We start from the raw sequence: 17,256 nt of genomic DNA, 5'->3' as shown, positions 1-17,256 counted from the left end.
CAATCTGAAACCATCATCGTTCACTACTGCCAGATTCAGAGGGAAGTGTCTATGAGTTGATGGCGGGGATCAAATTCTCCGGTATCCAATTCCACTTCTCGCTGTATTGTAGACTTGTGATTGAACTTATCGATTCTTCCCGTCAACACACTTTATCTTCTTTATGACAATTTTACGGAGTGGTTGACAAAGCAGCCAGTTCTGTTCTGTTTTCAAATGTGCAGTGAGTTTTAGTTTTTGAAGCGAAGCATTTCTTTCAACCCCTACACACCATTATATCACATACAAACAGAACAAGGTGTGGCAAATCTTAAGTGTGAAAAATCTCATTTGAGTCAGACTAACATCTCTGAACACGATGCTCTTTCTCAAGCTGTGTAAGTGAGAAAGTGAATGCAGAACAGCGGCTTTAGGATCTGTCATTTCATGCCATTTAATGAGCACTTTTGTCCAAGTCAACTCAGAACTTCAAGTGAATATATTTTTAGCACCTTTACCTGCCATGTGATGTGAAAGAGAGGAAATAAATCTAGCTGTGAGATGCCTGAGCAGGTTGTACTTATGAAAAGTGGTGGGTTTGTTTTTGACAAGCACTAAAGAGAAGTAGACAGATGGCCTGCTCAGTATGGGTACTGGCTAGCGTCACTGACCAAGGAGAGCGAGGCACAGAAGGGAGAGAAACCAGGAACAGAGAAACAAGCTTTTCCACTGACACGCAAAGCAAACTCAGTCAGTTGTAGCCAGTAGCAGTATGACCAGGGACTGGGATTTGAGAGCTGAGCTGTTAGACTACAATCTATTTGAAGCATCTGGCTGATTGACAGTGCTCCAGTGAAGAGTTAGGCCTGTATGCTTAGCCTGCTACACTCATTTATAAACCAGGTTCAATATTTACCTGTAACCTCACTGACAGAGGCTCCTTTTCCAATAGACTGGGCTATTGACTTAATCGACGACTGGAGTTGTTTGGTATAGATTTAATTGATTGGAAGGAGAGTAATTTAGAACGGTGTATGGGCAGGGCAGATTTGTAGAGGTTTAACAAGCAATTGCACTTATTCCAGTTGACTGGACTTTAATCTCTCTAGATAAATCAGGTAAGGAATTAAGAGAACACACTCACTCTAACCAGGCTGCATTGTTAAAAAGACTTGAACTCGCCTCCTTTTTATACCTCCAACTTTGGGAAATAAAAATTTAGATGTGCATCAATGATTCATGAAGACAAGCATTAATAATTTGTTCCACTTTGTGGCGATCAGGTCCTGTGCCTCAGTGAATAACCTGCTGCCTGGTCAAGCACACTTTACCTGATACCTGCATGTGTGTGCGCGCATTGGGTCAGCTGGGTTATCAATTCAGCGTGTTGAGGTTCAGGCCAGTCCTCGGTACAGTGTTGGTGCATAGTGGGGGCTGAGATATTTCTCAGGCCAGATAGGCGTTCAGTGAGCCGAGAGCTCATTATCGGGCAGCACACAGCTCACAGCCTGCACCAGGGATGTAGAGGGGCTCAAGCAGCTAAAAGCAGCCCATACTGTGCTTACTCACCCCACTTAAGGTCTTTATGTTGTGCAGTGCATTCTGGGCCTCCAGTGCAGCTTTCCTTGTATAAAAAGTTACAAAACAGCATCCTGCAGAGAGAGAAAACCAGAGACAAACAATGGGCGGGGGGAAGAAGACAAAAACAGCATTAAAAACGCAGCGCATACAGACAGTAAATGCAATACCACAACTGCTGCAGAGCAGGAAAGAAACTAATGTATCAGTATATTCTCACATGTTAGAAACATGTGACAAGATATTCTTAGCACCAACTGTTAGATGGTGTGCACAGCTCATGTAGGAGCGCTCGCAGCGAGGACACTGGAGTAATGAGATAGTTGAAGGCTGTTGTGTGACATGACCACAGAGATGACCACGGGTTAGATAGCTGTCAGGAGGCACTGATGCACTGTCCATGGGTCAACACAGCCTGTGCAAGCCAGGGCACAGTACCAACACATCAACACATCAGAGAGAGTGGTGCCGCATTACATAAGAATCCAATCATGTACAAACATTCATACAGGAGGCATGAAAACAGCACAAAGAGACAAGAGGGAGCAGGAGTGAGAGCGAGGAAGAGGAATCATGGGAGGAGAGAGGTGGTGGGGGAGGGGGATGAAGAAAAGAAGCGCGGGGGAGGAAAAAAAAAAGCCTCTCATCCTTCCGTCCCAGCAGACCGCCAGTGGCGTTCCAGCCTGTCAGTTTCACTGGGCTGGGGAAGTGGAGCACTGCAGCGTCTCTGACCTACATAGTGTGTATTATGCTGTTACTGGAGCTCCCAGGCCGCGGGGAGGGCTGTTGAACTCTAATATGCATCGAGCTGCTCTCTTCTCTCTCACAACCAGCTGAGCTCTCTCTTTCTCTGCTGCTTAGCCCTGCCTCCAATTTACTGGAGCTAAATAAACCATCCAGAGAGGCGTGATAGTTATCAGATGATTTTTTCATGACCTGCAGTAGACGTGACCTAAAAAACATCACAAATCTGATGGCTCCTCAATAGATCCATGGCAAAGTACACAACCAAAATGGAAGTGGGATTACAGCAATTTCGCCGAACAAATCAAACAAAAGCAAGATTGATGACATAAGAAGGGGGTGAAGGGTGTATTATCTGCTATGCAAATAAACATAAGCCTGATAGCATCAGGCAGTCGTGCTTTGATATAACTGCCCCCACTTCTCCCAGTCAGAGTAGGAGTGCTGGGAAAGGAGGATGGCAGTTTAATTGATGGGCGTTGGGGTGCTGCTGCAACATATTCACCTCACACAAGCTGGGTGAGCCAAAGACCGCTGTGATCAAGCCAGATTATCTATTAGAATACATTAACATTGCATTAACATGTCAATAGGCCATCACAGCTGACACTCAGCATAGAGGAGGGGAGGGTTCTGCTAAAAAAAAGAAAAGGGCGCTTTGAACTCGCCAGCCTCTCAATGAACTGCACAGTGTTGGCTGTATATTTATATACGCAAAGCATAACAAGCACCCTGGAGATTTTCTAGTATATCTTTGAACACAAACTCAGGATTATTTAGTAACATTAGATGTGTGTAAATCTTTGTTAAAAAAAAACAACAAAAAAAAAAAACACATGTGAATCAAGCACTGTCCTGTTGACAGGGTGTGTTGACACGCTATAGGCTCTTTTTGAGCAAATAGTCACAGTGAAGTGAGGAGCCCTGGTACCTAAATCAAGATCGAAATCAGGAACTAGAGGTTTCTTTTTGCAAATTACATGCAGATTAAGCAAATTATAGCAGCATTGTTGTTAGCGCATCTTTCACTTCTACAAGAAAAAAAGGGCGGGGACAAAAGGCGAGGATAGATTGCATAAAATTAGTAAAAAAAATCAGATTCACTAGCCAGTGAGGTGACACTGTCCCTCAGCCTGCCTCCACCAACTATTTTACAGACTCAATCAGTGGAACAGCAGCTTATAAGGGCCAACCAATGCCAATGGTTGTGGACACACCTCAACAGCTACGAGTGACGCTTGGCTAGAGACCTTTAATAACAACCAAACAGCTTCAGACAGCTTGGTCCGGCTCAGTGTGGCTGCTAAACCACTGATAGCACAAAACGGGCCAGCATCAAACAGGGCCCCCACATTAAAACCTCGACAGTGGATTAGTGCCTTTAACCATAGGGAGTCCTCCAACCATCAAGGGAATTGAAATTTGGGTGGTGTTGTAAAGCCAGGACAGTTATATCAGGGAAGCTGTCGTTTACTTTATTCACCTGCAGTTAGTTACGGGAGACTGAGCACTTCCAGTGGCACTTTACAGCTCTCTGCAGACAGCAGGCTTCCACTTCACCGTCTCCTCTAATTGCAACCTAAACTGAATCGCTCAACTCGAGCACCATTTCTAAGGTGAGCGCATCGATAGATGTCTTAATGGAAAATTGCAGTTGAGTAACACTTCCTTCATACAATGCTGCTTTTAAATCAGCATGGCAAAGTGGGGAAAAAATCCATAAAGCAAGCTTATGAAAAAAAAAGGTGTTTTTTTTTTTTAACCCTGAAACAAAAGACTACTGAATCATCCCATCTGTAAGCGTGAACACAACAGCATTGCGTGTGCAGACAAGCAATGCAGTGCATTGCCTAAGGGGATTGTGTTGAAATGTGATGGCAGATGATGTGGCAATAACAGGGTTTTGTGTGTTGTGCTTGACCACTAAAAGCCAGGTAAAGAGAGGACAACAGTGGCCATATAACGGCATTAGTTTATCTGTACTTCTGGCCACAGGAAGGTAACCAACCAATACGAAGATTCACCAGTTCATTATGGCTGTAACTAACATTAATCATTTATTTATAATTCATTATTTAATCAACAATTCATGTTTTAATTGAAAACAGAAGATCATTTACTCCATTAAAAGTACAAATTAGAATGTCCCATGCCAAGTTATGAGTCCCCAGAATGCTTAAAAAAGCTGTACAAAATAATGGATTGTCAACTCTAATCAGTGTATTTCATGTTAATCTTTAAACATAACTGATTGAACAACTACTCACTCAACACTATATTTAGAAGAGTAAAACGAATCTATCATTCACTACCTCTGTGGCATGGCAGAAAAAACAATCACCAAAATGATTCCATGCCCTAACCTTACCTTTGCTCTGAGGGGGATTCTGGGTGCGATCACGGAGGATGTTGATCTGGTGCACAGCTCCGAAGGGCTCAAAAAGCTCTTTTAGTTCTGTTTCTGACCAGGAGCGTGGGATCTGTCCCACAAACATCTTGATGGAGTCTGGGTCTGGCTGGTCCAAGTGCTCCAGCGACCCGTTCATCTTGCTGCCGTTGCTAAGAGAAATAAAAAAAAGTATTCATTAATAAATGTTTGAAAAAAAAAACAAAAAACAAAAACATGTTATTGGTATGCTTTGACAAGACATTGTTCCATTTCATTCATTTTAGATGACAATGGTCACAATAATGCTGCAACAAATAGCTGCAGCAGATCTGAAAAATGCAATGCCAAGTGACAAGTCTGTCAGAGGGTCAAAGCACCAAAACTTGTTACAGAGGTTGTTGACAGGTCAGGAAAAACATGCAAAACAAACAAACAAAAAACAGTTCTACTGCACAGTGGGTTACGACTATTTGTCTGTCATGGTAAAATTACCATTTTCTACAAAGATATCACGTATAATAACATGAAAATAAGAACAGCTGTGTTTTTGTTAGCTTAAAATGAGATCTTTATACTCTTCACTGCATCCGCCATGTTGCACCATCATGTTTCTACAATAACCCAGAACGGACAAGCCTAACACTGGCTCTAAGCGTTTTTCAAGGCCACTGTGGTGGAGGGTGACAAGGGGTATTCAGTTGGTTGCACTTTGCAACCTCAACACTGGATGACACTAAATCCTACATGCTGGACCTTTAACGTCTAATAATATATATGTAAAAGTAAAATAACCTGGTCTTTGGTTGCTGATGAGTGTTTGGACAACCATCTTTTGACAGATACGCAGTTAATCACCAACCATCTATAGTAACAAACGATAATGTTTCTGCCACACAGTCGAACACTTATGGTTCCAAATTGCTGTCGGAAAGACAGCATGCATTTGTTTCACAGCTAAATTGACACAATAAAATATGTTGCTCTGGAAAGCAATTTCATAGTCGTTTAAACCAACTACGATACTTTGATCATTGGGCTGTAAAAGTGGTAACAATATTTGGGATTTTAACAATATACTTTATGTCAGTGGCAAGAAAGATATTTTTAATAACTGCAGAAAGACGTGATAAACAAAGCTCCACATTACTCTTTTAAAAACCCAAATACTTCCAAATGGCTGGTGCTAGTTTTTTCATCAATTATTTTTGACAATTTTAATGAGGGTCTTGTTAGCTTGTTCCCTAAATGAATGGGCTGTGTTTGTGAAATTAGGATAAACTGTGATTTTTTTATATGGGCTAGACTTTGAGGTTTTAAGAGTAGTTGCGAAAAAACGTGCTTTGATATTTTTCAGATTTCAACATTTTTCACAAGGTGTCAAACGGTTGAGTGTGAGATCCTTTGCAGTGTGACCACTTAAACATGCGCACACTGAAGTAGAAGCTGAAACAATACATTGTTTACAATAATGGACTCTGAATTGCATAGTCAACAACATATCAAGCAGCAATCTGGGTGGTCAGAGTAGTAGCACAATAATGGAGATGACTGAAATACTAAATCGTGCCATTTTCCTTTCAGGCAAGCCTTAGGGACAGACAATCAATACCCAGCAGTGTACCTACAACTACAGCACCTTTGTCTCACTCTCACACAAAATCAAGCACACACACATTTCCTGACAGGGGTAAAAGCGCTGGAAACCAGGAATGAGGTCGAAGTTACAGCCATCCACAAGTGTCGAGTCAGAAAAATCACATTAAGCATAAAACATCCCAATACACAATATGTAGTATCCCAGAGGATCAAGAAGGGCAAAGATCAAGTGCAACACAAAAAATGTCTTGTACACACACACACAGTACCAAAATTCTTAAAACAACATTGCAAAAGCAAGACTGACAAAAAGATACTATGTAATAATGTAAGAACAATTTTACACACAGACCTTTGGACGCGAGCCATCCATCTTTTACAAATTGAGCCCAGTCGTTCTGCAGAAACACCAAACTCCTTGAGGGACTTAAATGACATGCTAACAAATCACACTTCAGTTCTTTTTCTTCTGAAAATCAACTCCACACCTCACTATGAATGTTTTTTTCCCCCTGGAGGCTGTCAATACATTCAAATGATGACATATAAACAGAAAAACCTCCAGTGAAACAAAAGCTTCTCTCCACCAAAAAAAAGGGTGAGTGCTCCCCTCCCACCAGCTCCGACAGCTAAACGAAAACAGCACTGCAGAGCTCTAAACCTCCATGAATCGCTGGTTAGCAGACAGAGATTTTGCAGTACATCTCTTCCTCAGGCGCTTTGGCGATGGTACAGAGAGTAACCTACAGCTTCTTCACCACAGCAGGGGGAACAATCACATATTGTTCCCCCATGCTGGAGAACACTATTCACCGTTCCTCTACAGCACAATGGGCCAAGTCAGAGAGATGCTTTGGAACACATCGAAGGCTACGTCTGCTAAGGCCACAGCACTGGTGGGTGACACCGTTTATCCAGTTTGCCAGTGGCACTCGACGCCATTTTGCTGAGGGCCCTTTGATGCAATCTCGCTGTAGAAACGGCAAACCTCACTTGAAAAACTGGATTTTGTGTCACAGCATTCAAAAACAGGAAGGCTTAAAATCAACTCCCTTTGAACGCCTCTTTAACAATCATTAAATTCTCAAAACCCCCTGCAGCTGTGAATTGTCTCTTCAGTGCAAAGGACTGCTGAAGAGAAATGTAGCTGCCTTAATGCATTCTTTGGCCCATGGAACTTCTGTACAGTGGACAAGTGCACAGACAGTATGCACCATCATGCAAAGAGCTGTAATGCCAACTTAAGTTGAAACTGGAGGAAAGGGAAGAAAGCAAGAACAGACAGGAAGGTAAAAAAAAAATGTCAGAAACTATTTACTCTTTGAGAACATTTCAAGTTAGAAGCATCCATGTTGCAGCATTAGCCTTAAAGAAATAGGTTGACATTTTGGGAATATGCTTATCTTTCTCACCAAGGCTTAGATGAGAAGATACCACTCTCATGTCTGTAGGGTAATATGAGGCTAACATGAGCAGCCAGTTAGCTTAGCTTAGCCCAAAGACTAGAAAGGGGGGGGGGGGGGCTTAATATATCTGAAGGTTACAAAATGCATCTATCACCTGTAAAGCTCAGGAAGTTACTGCACCTGGCCAAGAAGTAGTCCGGATTCTCATTTACCTCGTTACGGAGACAAATTCCCTTAAAATAATTAACTATGGCTATTCCTACTATCTTAGCTAGTACACAGGTGACAGCTGTCTATGAGGATCAGTATCTGCCAGTCTGTCAGTTTTAAATGGCTCCTGCTGATCTAAAGTAGTATCTATCAGTGGAACCAGAGTGTCAAGCCATTTGGCATATGTCAATACAGCAGCAGCCTATGCCAATACTCTAAACAGGGACTTTTCTTATTGGTTATCACAGGTGTTACTTCTTCAGTCAAAATTAGCCTCAAAGAAAACTGTCCAGTGGGTTCAGTGAGATCATAGCAAACAGGACACTGTTTCAGAAAAGACACTGTTGGTATATCTTTTGTTGTTATTTATTTTTTTTATGTCTATTTAATGGCCACAGTTTAAATTTAATTCACTTGACTTTTATTTGGGTGACACCAAAAAAATCTCAAGCAGGATCTCAAAACCTGACACAATATAACCAGTGCTATCTACATAGCTTGATACCACTAGGGGTAAGTAACAAAATAATTTGTATTATTTGGATGAACAAAGCCACATGTTATTTAAAAAAAAAAAACCTGCATTAAAGTTAAGTCACAGCATTTTGCAAATTATTTGACTTTCCTAGCCGAGTGAAATCAACAGCAGAGGCCGCTATCTGCTTAACCATCATATCCACATGACCAGCCTTTTCCCCTCACACACACATTAATGACACATGTTATTGATAAGGGTACTGACTCAAAAATACTATGACTGATTCAGTCAATATTACCCAGTTCTGCTCCCTTCACCATTCAGCAGAGTGCTGCCAGACAGCAGTGATGAAGCCTTTTGCTGAGCTTCTACAAACAGCCCTGCGATGTGGCAGCTCATCACGCTCCAAGACGCCCTGCAGCAGCTGACAAGCCATTCAGAGCCAGATCCACGACAGTTGCATGCTTACTGCTGCACCACCCATAAAAACAGGTGATTTATCTGAACCATGTGCCTGTCCTGTTGGTGAGCTCTGACCGTGCAAGTATGCCAGCGACACCTTTGCTGTGCCCATAATAGAAAGCCAGCCAATTTGCCGTGTAATGCACATGATTTTGAAAGCTCAGCGTTGTGTGTTTGGACGTTACTCATCCCTAAACCATCAGGGGTCACAGCAGCAACACATGTCACATGATTTTTGTTATGTCACCATTGTTAATGGAAAGCAGCTTGACTTACATTATTAAAAACCCACAATATAAATGTATCTTTATCATTTCTAGCACTGTTGTTTTAATTAAAATACTCAAACAAATCTTGTTAGGAGAATATTACACATAATGTCTCTTCCTGTTCTGAGAAATAAACAAAAACTAATTTGCCTTGGGCTCTTTTGGCAACCAGAAGCACACTGCTGTCATGCTTTATTTGGGGATAAAAAAAAAGAAAGTCAAAGTTCACATGAACACTCGTAATGCTTCTGAGAAAAGAGTAAAGTCAGTCCAGTGAAACAGCTGTTTGCAAGTAATACCCTCAAAAAAATTCATGAGTTGCTTTTTCTTTCAGGAAACCAATGGCCTTATAAGCTGATTCAACAAGACACAGCATGCCTCTAATGCCTTGGTAATATCTTTGACAGCTGTCAAGTAGAACATAAAAGCTCTCTCCTCTAGCTCCATCTATTTTCTCCACTACTACAGAGAGAGGCAGAATATTCTTTGACAGGTTGAATAAGGTTTCACGAGCTTGGTATAAAAATATCCTCCTGACAAGCTTGAAGTTGTAACTTCAAAACTGGTCACAGCAAACTGCAGCAGGATTCACAGGTTTGCTGTAGGACCACTGAGCCAGAATCACTCAGACTTGTGGCCCAGGTTTGAAAAAAAATACAACAAAATAAAACACAACCAAGAGTGGCTATCGCTTGAGGCCAGAAAGCAGGGACAGGAGGCCCGTGCATTATTTGATTTCCATACCTCTAATCAGTACATTTTGTTTCTGATGAGAAGTTATTAAAATATTTTCCTGCCGGCATTAACTCCAATTCAGCTCAATATGGCCTGATTTCATTGTTGCATTTCCCCTGATGAAGACAGACATGTTCAATCAGCCTCTGAATGGGCTGCATGTTAACAGACGGCCAGCATCTGATGACAAGGCCCGCCCCATTAGCTCCATAATCACACCAAGTGTCCCTGGCGGTTATGGATGACGTTGCTTAAAGTAAAGCTCATGTGAACGAACAGTAAAACATCCAGCTAAATAAACTCTGCTCACGCCTCTGTCAGTGTCAGATGGAGCATGAATTTAAATCTTCAGGTGGAGCTCAGCAGAACAGGCAGGAGCCTTTGCTGTGCATCTCAAATGAAGAGACAAACAGCCCACTAAAAGCTACAATTACACTTGATCACTCTGACAGAGTGTGCTAGCTGCCCTGACTTAGTCAGTCATCCATTATCATAACCTGTGATAGGCAACAGAACATCTTCATATAAAACTCCCTTTATTAAACATGTCATTTTTTGCTTCCATTTTATACCAAAAAATATAGCACATTTTCCTGTGGCTGTGTTAGAACGCAATACCCCACTCACCCATTCACTGTATCCTATAATACAAACACTAGGTTTACACTAGGGTGAGAAGTAACATGAGATTTTTGAGCATTTGTAAACATCACTGTTACAAAGGTAACACAAAGGTAAGCAGAGAGTACTTTACTGTATGGAGACACCTTTTTTTGTTGCCTTGCTGGAATCAGGGCAATATATGCTTTTCAGGCGCTCAAATGAAATGGTGGACATTTATATAGTGCATTGTATCGTAAATTATTTCTAATTTCTGACTCAACCTACAACTGACAATCAGAAGCTTTCTGCTTCACAACATCATCAACCAATCTAAAACAGAGAATCTCTTGTTGCCACATCCCCTCAATCCAATCCATTACAGTGCCTCTTGACTTGTCAATTCAAGAACGCTTTCTCAATCATACAGCTGATTCAACTTCATATGGACTGCAAACACTGACTTCTCCGTCACAAGCACACTGATCTGAACAGTGCATAATCTTTAAAACTTCATGCTAACTGATACTAGTTTTAGAATCATAAACTGAGACATACCAACACTTATTTTTCAGCTTTAAAATACCTCAATTCTAAACATTTTAATAACCAGCCACACAGCTTGGACAATTTCATGGACGTGGTAGGTGCATCTGCTCTTATGTAACCCTGTCCTACAATATCTTCTGTTTGCAAAGCTTGCAGGGGAATTTGCTCAACCTTCGATCACACCACCCCACATAGGGGACGTAATTATGAGCGTCCCAAGGCTGTGCATGTAGCTCCCAGACAGTCAGTCTTGTAATTATTGCCGCGCCAAGCTAGCAGCAGGAGCAGAGATACAGGTGACAGGCGAGATGAGAGCCCTTCTTCTCTTGGCCTACAACATCTGGCTGCATGGCACTCTCTCACCACCAGCACCACCCTCACAGTGAGGGGAGAGAGCAGAACAGCTGGCCCGAGCAGCCCCTGGACCATGTGCCAAGATCCTACACTTCACACAGATCAACAGCTCCCTGGCCACAACAAAAGGGATCACTGTGACGCTTAGCTTACTGACATAGCACTATGGCTGCGTTGGCTGCCAAAGGATCACGCTTAAGCCCTGATAGTCACTCTGACTGTCAACAATCAGGGGATAAATCAATCAAATACAGCTGGGGCAAGATCTAATCACCACCTCACTGTCTCCAATTCCCACAGATGAGATCTAAAAAAAAAAGAATATCCTCCAGAAATGTTAAATATATATAAACCAACCCACTCGTTGGTTAATTTCACTAGTTCATCTCAGAAGATTATAATCAGAAAGGTAAGGCTGCAGATTATTTTTTTCATTTAATCAGCTGTTCAGTCTCTAAATTGTTACGAAATATTGAAAAGTGTCCATCACAATGTTAAACCGCAAGTCTTGGAATTACTTATTCTATCCACTGATATTAATAAATCAGACAATTTACTGTCACCTCAGAAAAAGATAAGCACCACATTGTCGCAAGTGATAAACTGGATCTCAGAACTGCTTGGTCTTTTTTGACTGAAATTTTGCAAATTATTGATTATCAGCACAGTAGCCAATTAATTTTCTGCTTCATAGTCAGCAGAACAAAATAAAGAGTAAAGGATCAAAAGTTGACCTGGCAACCTCTCTTACCAACCCCCCACTGACATAATTTAATGACAAAACTACTAAAAATATTTTGAAGAAACACGCTTCAAAAATAACAGTGAAAGTGCAAGTTCCTGAAATCAGATGATCAAGCCACAAAACGAAGATGGCACTCCTGAAACTGAAAGCGTTTAATTTTTAAACAGTCTTGTAAAAGCAGACTGGGTTTGGAAATGTTTTTGTCAACCAGGATTAGCTTTTACGTCGAGAGGACAGAGTTAAAACGTGGACCTCTGTGCTTGGTGAATGTCTTTTCTCCCTTGTTTACATGCCCTGTCACAAGATGCCCATTAATGGTTCAATAATGTAACAAACCACGTGTTTTCTGCCGTTAAGTAAGCACTCTACATCCAACATGGACGGGGGTACCGATGCCTGTGAGCTGATGCTAACGATGTTAGCTAGCTCGCTTGCTAGCAGAGAGACAAGGGAGGGACAGGGAGTGCACCAGGCAAGCCAAGCCGATAGCCTGTGTGCTTCCTCCAAACAAGCTCCACTTGTTCTGCTGAGATTAAGATATTTAAACTGAAATTCAGGCGGATATCAGACCGGCAATAAAAAATATTAAGAGTAAACTTCACGTCAACTCCACTCGACGCACTTCCCTTTAACCCGCCGATAATTGACTGTATTCACGCCTACCGTTTCGACAGAACACACGTCAACGTAAACTTGTTCAGTTTCAACTAACTAAACAAGAAGGTAGCGCCGTGTTTGTACAAGTGAAGTAGCACAAACAGACACCCCTGACTGTCGTTTTTCAAAGCTAGGCGGTGTTTTTCTGGACTGATACCGAAACGTGTGATCTCCGGAAGCACATGTCACTTGACTATTGTAGCGCGCCTCGTATCCGATACCACCGCTAGCAAATTGCGTTTTCTCACAGTCACTTCGTGTAATAATATGTTAGCCAAGAGGGTGTGTGCTCAGTCGTGTACAGGAGCGGTGTTATATTTACTTAACAGACTTCTTCTGAGGCTTCATTCATTATTATATAAGTTAGACAAACTACTTCAACTCCAGGTGAGCGTGCGGTCACCATTCGTACGATTAGCATCGTTAGCACCCCAGTTGCCAGTCAAGCTAATGTTAGCTAACTCCCAACTCGCCTTGAACTGTTGTTTGCTTTATCTCAACGGTCAACGGTCGCAAATGTTTGCGTTGCTAAAGGAGACAGACGGGACGTTAGCGTACCGTCGATTAGCTGGATTTACTTACATTGTGTCGCTCGAAGTCATTAACCGACTTTCGGCCAGAGGGTGGAAATCCAGGTTGTACGTCGAAGTCATGCTCAAAACAACGTCTATCTAACAATGAGAGGGGACGTCCGCTCACTCGCAAGAGGCTCAACTCCGGCGAGACGGCGACAAGACGAAGCAGAACAGGTGCAGGGAGGGGGCGTCTTCTTCAAAACTGCATGAGAGAGAGGGCACCGATATCCGCCTTATTCCTTCCTCCTTAATTTCTCTCTCGTCCCCGACTGAAATAAATTCCGGCAAGCCGCTGTCACACTGCACACCGAGCTGCAGCAAACCAGAGGCGTGGCCTCTTCAACAAAAGTCTGAAGCCATGCTGCTGCTGCTCAGCCAGCCTCAGCGCTTCTGCCCCGTGTACATTTACTGTAATGTCCCTTCAGGGACTGGCACGTGGTTTTCTGCGAAGAGTTTAGTGGCCTATTTGTAGTTCATGATGTCTTATGTGCTGTGGCATCGCCATTATACTCTTATAATGTCATTCTTATATGTTTTGTAGCATATTAAAAATGGGAATGTCCAGCTTTATTGTGAAGGGAGGTCAGTCTATGCATGAGTCAGGGATCTAATGATCCTGATTAGAGTCATTTAAAATGTTTAAATATAGCACCCAGTTCATTACCATCATGACTGATAATGCTGCTCCTGTTTCCATGATTTCTCAGGAGTCTAAATTAGGCTTGTTTTAATTGAATTAATCAAATAAACAAGACTATTTCCAGCTTGTGTATTGCCTTACATTGCGGATGGGTCTGTAAATCCCTTGCAATCAAAAGTGAGATGGTTAAAATGCAGTTTTTTGTGTGGTCTTGCTTTCCCCTAGGGTCATAGGTCATGTTCCCCTTTGTGCTGGCCTGTTGTTTCCCTGGGGGAGGGGGAGCCTGTCTTCTTTTGTTGTGCTGGACTTGCAGGGCGAGGCCTCTACACTTGGGGGAGAAAGGTAGGGGGGCCATTGTCAAGTACTGTTTGCCATAGCAGAGAGGCAGGGTGGGGGGCTAGGCCTAATTATCAAACCATTCATTATTGCCCCAGCAGCTGCACGATCCAAAAATATTATTCATAGCGAGTGTTAAGAAACATCCCATTCACGAAATCCGACTTAATCCTTATATCCATAGCAATTTCAAGGCAACTTGGCACCAGTGCAGAGTATGCTCTATTAAATAGTGCCTAAAAGAGGTTTGTATGCATAATGTGATATGCGACCTATTTTGCCATACGTGTAGACAAGCCCACTATGCAACATGCATTACCATTAAGCTTGAGGGGATGCTATAAAAAGATAGTCTAAACCTCTCTGGAGAATCAGGTTTCATTAAGATGGAGGAAAAATACAATAATGTCATCCCATCTGCAGCATCCACATATTTCCTTTGACTCAATTGGATCTCAGGGGATCTTATTGAATAGATTTGTTATAAAGGGAGCAGGATTTTTGCAAAGAGCACCTCCAGTTTCCCTTGTGGGTATGCACAATACATACAGTACAGTTTTCCGTACAGTGCATTGTGTCATCACATCAGTTTTTTCTGCCATTTGGCATGCTTCTTCTTGGCTTTCCCAAAGAGATGTTTATTGGAGTGGATTCCAGAGGCTGATGCCTAGTTGCTGGCACCTTCTAATACTAGCCTCCTATTCTTAATCTCAGATTATTACGACTGTAATCGCATCATAATACTCTACATGTACCATGCCTTTGTTGTTTACATCAAATGTTTTTTCTCTCATGCAGTGGAGCTGAAGTCCCACTCACCCCTCACCATCATCCAGTGTTTAAATTTGCACCCTTTTCGTGACAAACTGCACAGTGTAAAAATAGGCCAGCTTCGAACCCAAATGGGCCACATCATGCCTTCTTGAACACGTCGCCTTGAACTTGGAGGCACACTTCTTCCTAGCTCTGCCTTTCGTGAAAGCGTGTGCAGAATGGCGACCAACTAAAGGGCTCTCAAAATGGAGAGAGAGAACTTCATTTTATCAGGCTTTCTGGAGGAAATATGCTGTGTTAAGATGTGCTAAGCACACATCATAACACAACCTAATCAGGGTCCAGGTCCACTAAATTCATGCAAATTCCAAGATGTAAATGTACCATCTTGTTCTTTTAAAGATAACTGATATCTTGTTTTTGACCGAGGGAGTACAGTAAGGCCGGGGTTGGTTTAATCTAATATCTAATCACATAGGTTTGTCTTTTTCAGTGGCCTGTGTGAGTCACAGACAAACATCTGCATCACTGACACATTAATTTCTCTTTTTCCCTTCTTTCTTTCTCTTCGTCTCTTTTTAATAGTTCATGCATGTGTCTGAGCAGGTGTGGAACTTTGAAAAGAGGAGGAAGGTAAATTTAATGACATGAGAATGCTATAAGGTATTGATTTTTCTTTTCAATACAATTTGGAATTAAACCACCACCTTCTGATTGAATCGCTTTTGTATTTTTGTCTATGGAAAATGGACCTGATATGGACGGCCAGCTTCATTATGTGCAGATACATGAATTCTGGTTTCCTTACAAATATATATATATATATATGTGTGTGTTTGTCTGTGTGTGTGTATACAGGGACACCAGAGGAACACCACCCTTCCCATAGTCACAGTCACAGCATGGGAGAATGCCTCAACTGGAAACAATACATCCTATGACAATATTCAGACCAGACAAAGAAGCAGTCCAAATACGGGCTGCTCCACAAAAGCTCGCCCAGATTTAAATGAGGGGCCAACCCCAACGTACCTCATAGGCAGGTCTTCATTCCTGACAGAGATCCCGGCCGCAGAGGGGGGACAGCGCATGCTGTTGGCATACAAACTCTGCACCAGGGCCAGCTCAGAAGAGTGTTCCAACATCGGTGCTCTGGAAAAATCCACCCGGTGTAATGGACACTTTTCTTCTCTTTCCCTCTTTCCTCTATGTGTTTCTCTCCCTTTCGCTGTCTCCCGCCCACTCTTTCTCCTCGGTTTAGTGCAGCAGAGCGGCGCCCACCCCCTTCACTGACTGGCGTGGCTGAAATAATCCTCTCTGACAGCTCATCGTGCGCTAATGCATTGTGCTGCCTGCAGCAGCCCAGTTTGCAGGCTGTAAAGCTGTAGCCACAGTAGCACTCTTGCACTAATTGACACCCATATTAGGGAAACTTCAGGATATTGGACATGGATGATTTATTCCCACTGTCAGATTGGGGAAAATTAGAGGAAAGATCGACACAGTTGCCACAAGATCTTGTCCACAGGTCCTGGTTTTGTGGTGTGCTTCTGTGCATGTTGGCATTTATTTGAATCAGTCAACTGCTCCAAATAAAGGTCGAGGCAAGGCACACTCCTGCAAATGGGTTTATCAAGCCTGGCATACTAAAAGCTATTACATCACTACCATAAGAATGATCTTTAAAATGAAACATTCTGCTCATTACTGAGCACCTGTACCTTTTGTAGGTACAGTAAATATTAAAACTATTCAGTGTTCAGCTCCTGTGGGGATGTACATGTCACTTTCCCTCCGTGAGCCGGCTGATAATACCTCAGTGGGTGACAGGTAGAAAGCTTCCCCTGACAACCTCCTGTCTTTATTATCCTGGAGTAGACAGGGGTAAAGATAGCCAGCTAGGATATGAGCAAACATCATAATTAGCATGAATACTTGTTCAAGAAGCACGAATGACACTACAGCCACCATTGTTCACCATTTCAGACTGCAGACCAACTATGCTGGAATACCTGCAGTGGTTGGAAGTTAACTGCCTGTGACTCTTCTCTATAGTATTCCAGAGCATAATGTGTGTTTACTCAAATGACATTTACCTGTATGTTATTCTACAGAATGATCTAGGACAGGAAAAAGGTCCCCACGTTAGCCCTAATCATCTACTGACAGCAGGTTTCAGA

General features: G+C 42.4%; 1 protein-coding gene across 8 annotated transcripts in view; it reads right to left on the bottom strand.

The window, feature by feature from the left end:
* The window catches only part of LOC139337929 (CUGBP Elav-like family member 2), a 28,861-nt gene extending 12,445 nt beyond the window's left edge, over positions 1 to 16,416 (bottom strand). For 2 of the 8 annotated variants that reach the window (XR_011602549.1, XM_070972766.1), the window contains exons 1-3: positions 16,109 to 16,416; positions 4,670 to 4,860; positions 1,549 to 1,631 (exon numbers count right to left, since the gene is read on the bottom strand). Coding sequence is in view for 4 of the 8 variants with exons in the window: in XM_070972766.1 (XP_070828867.1) it covers positions 1,549 to 1,631; positions 4,670 to 4,860; positions 16,109 to 16,221 (387 nt within the window). In the remaining 4 variants the exon portion in view is untranslated. Of the gene's footprint in view, positions 1 to 1,548; positions 1,632 to 4,669; positions 4,861 to 13,333; positions 13,757 to 16,108 lie in introns of those variants that run through there. The other 6 variants (XR_011602550.1, XM_070972768.1, XR_011602552.1 and 3 more) reach the window with 5 other exon arrangements.
* Positions 16,417 to 17,256: the final 840 nt, after the last annotated feature.

The sequence above is a fragment of the Chaetodon trifascialis genome, chromosome 10, assembly GCF_039877785.1.
Source record: "Chaetodon trifascialis isolate fChaTrf1 chromosome 10, fChaTrf1.hap1, whole genome shotgun sequence".
NCBI lineage: Eukaryota > Metazoa > Chordata > Actinopteri > Chaetodontiformes > Chaetodontidae > Chaetodon > Chaetodon trifascialis.
The sequence above is the reverse complement of the archived record's forward strand: the minus strand, read 5'-3'. Positions and strand labels throughout refer to the sequence as shown.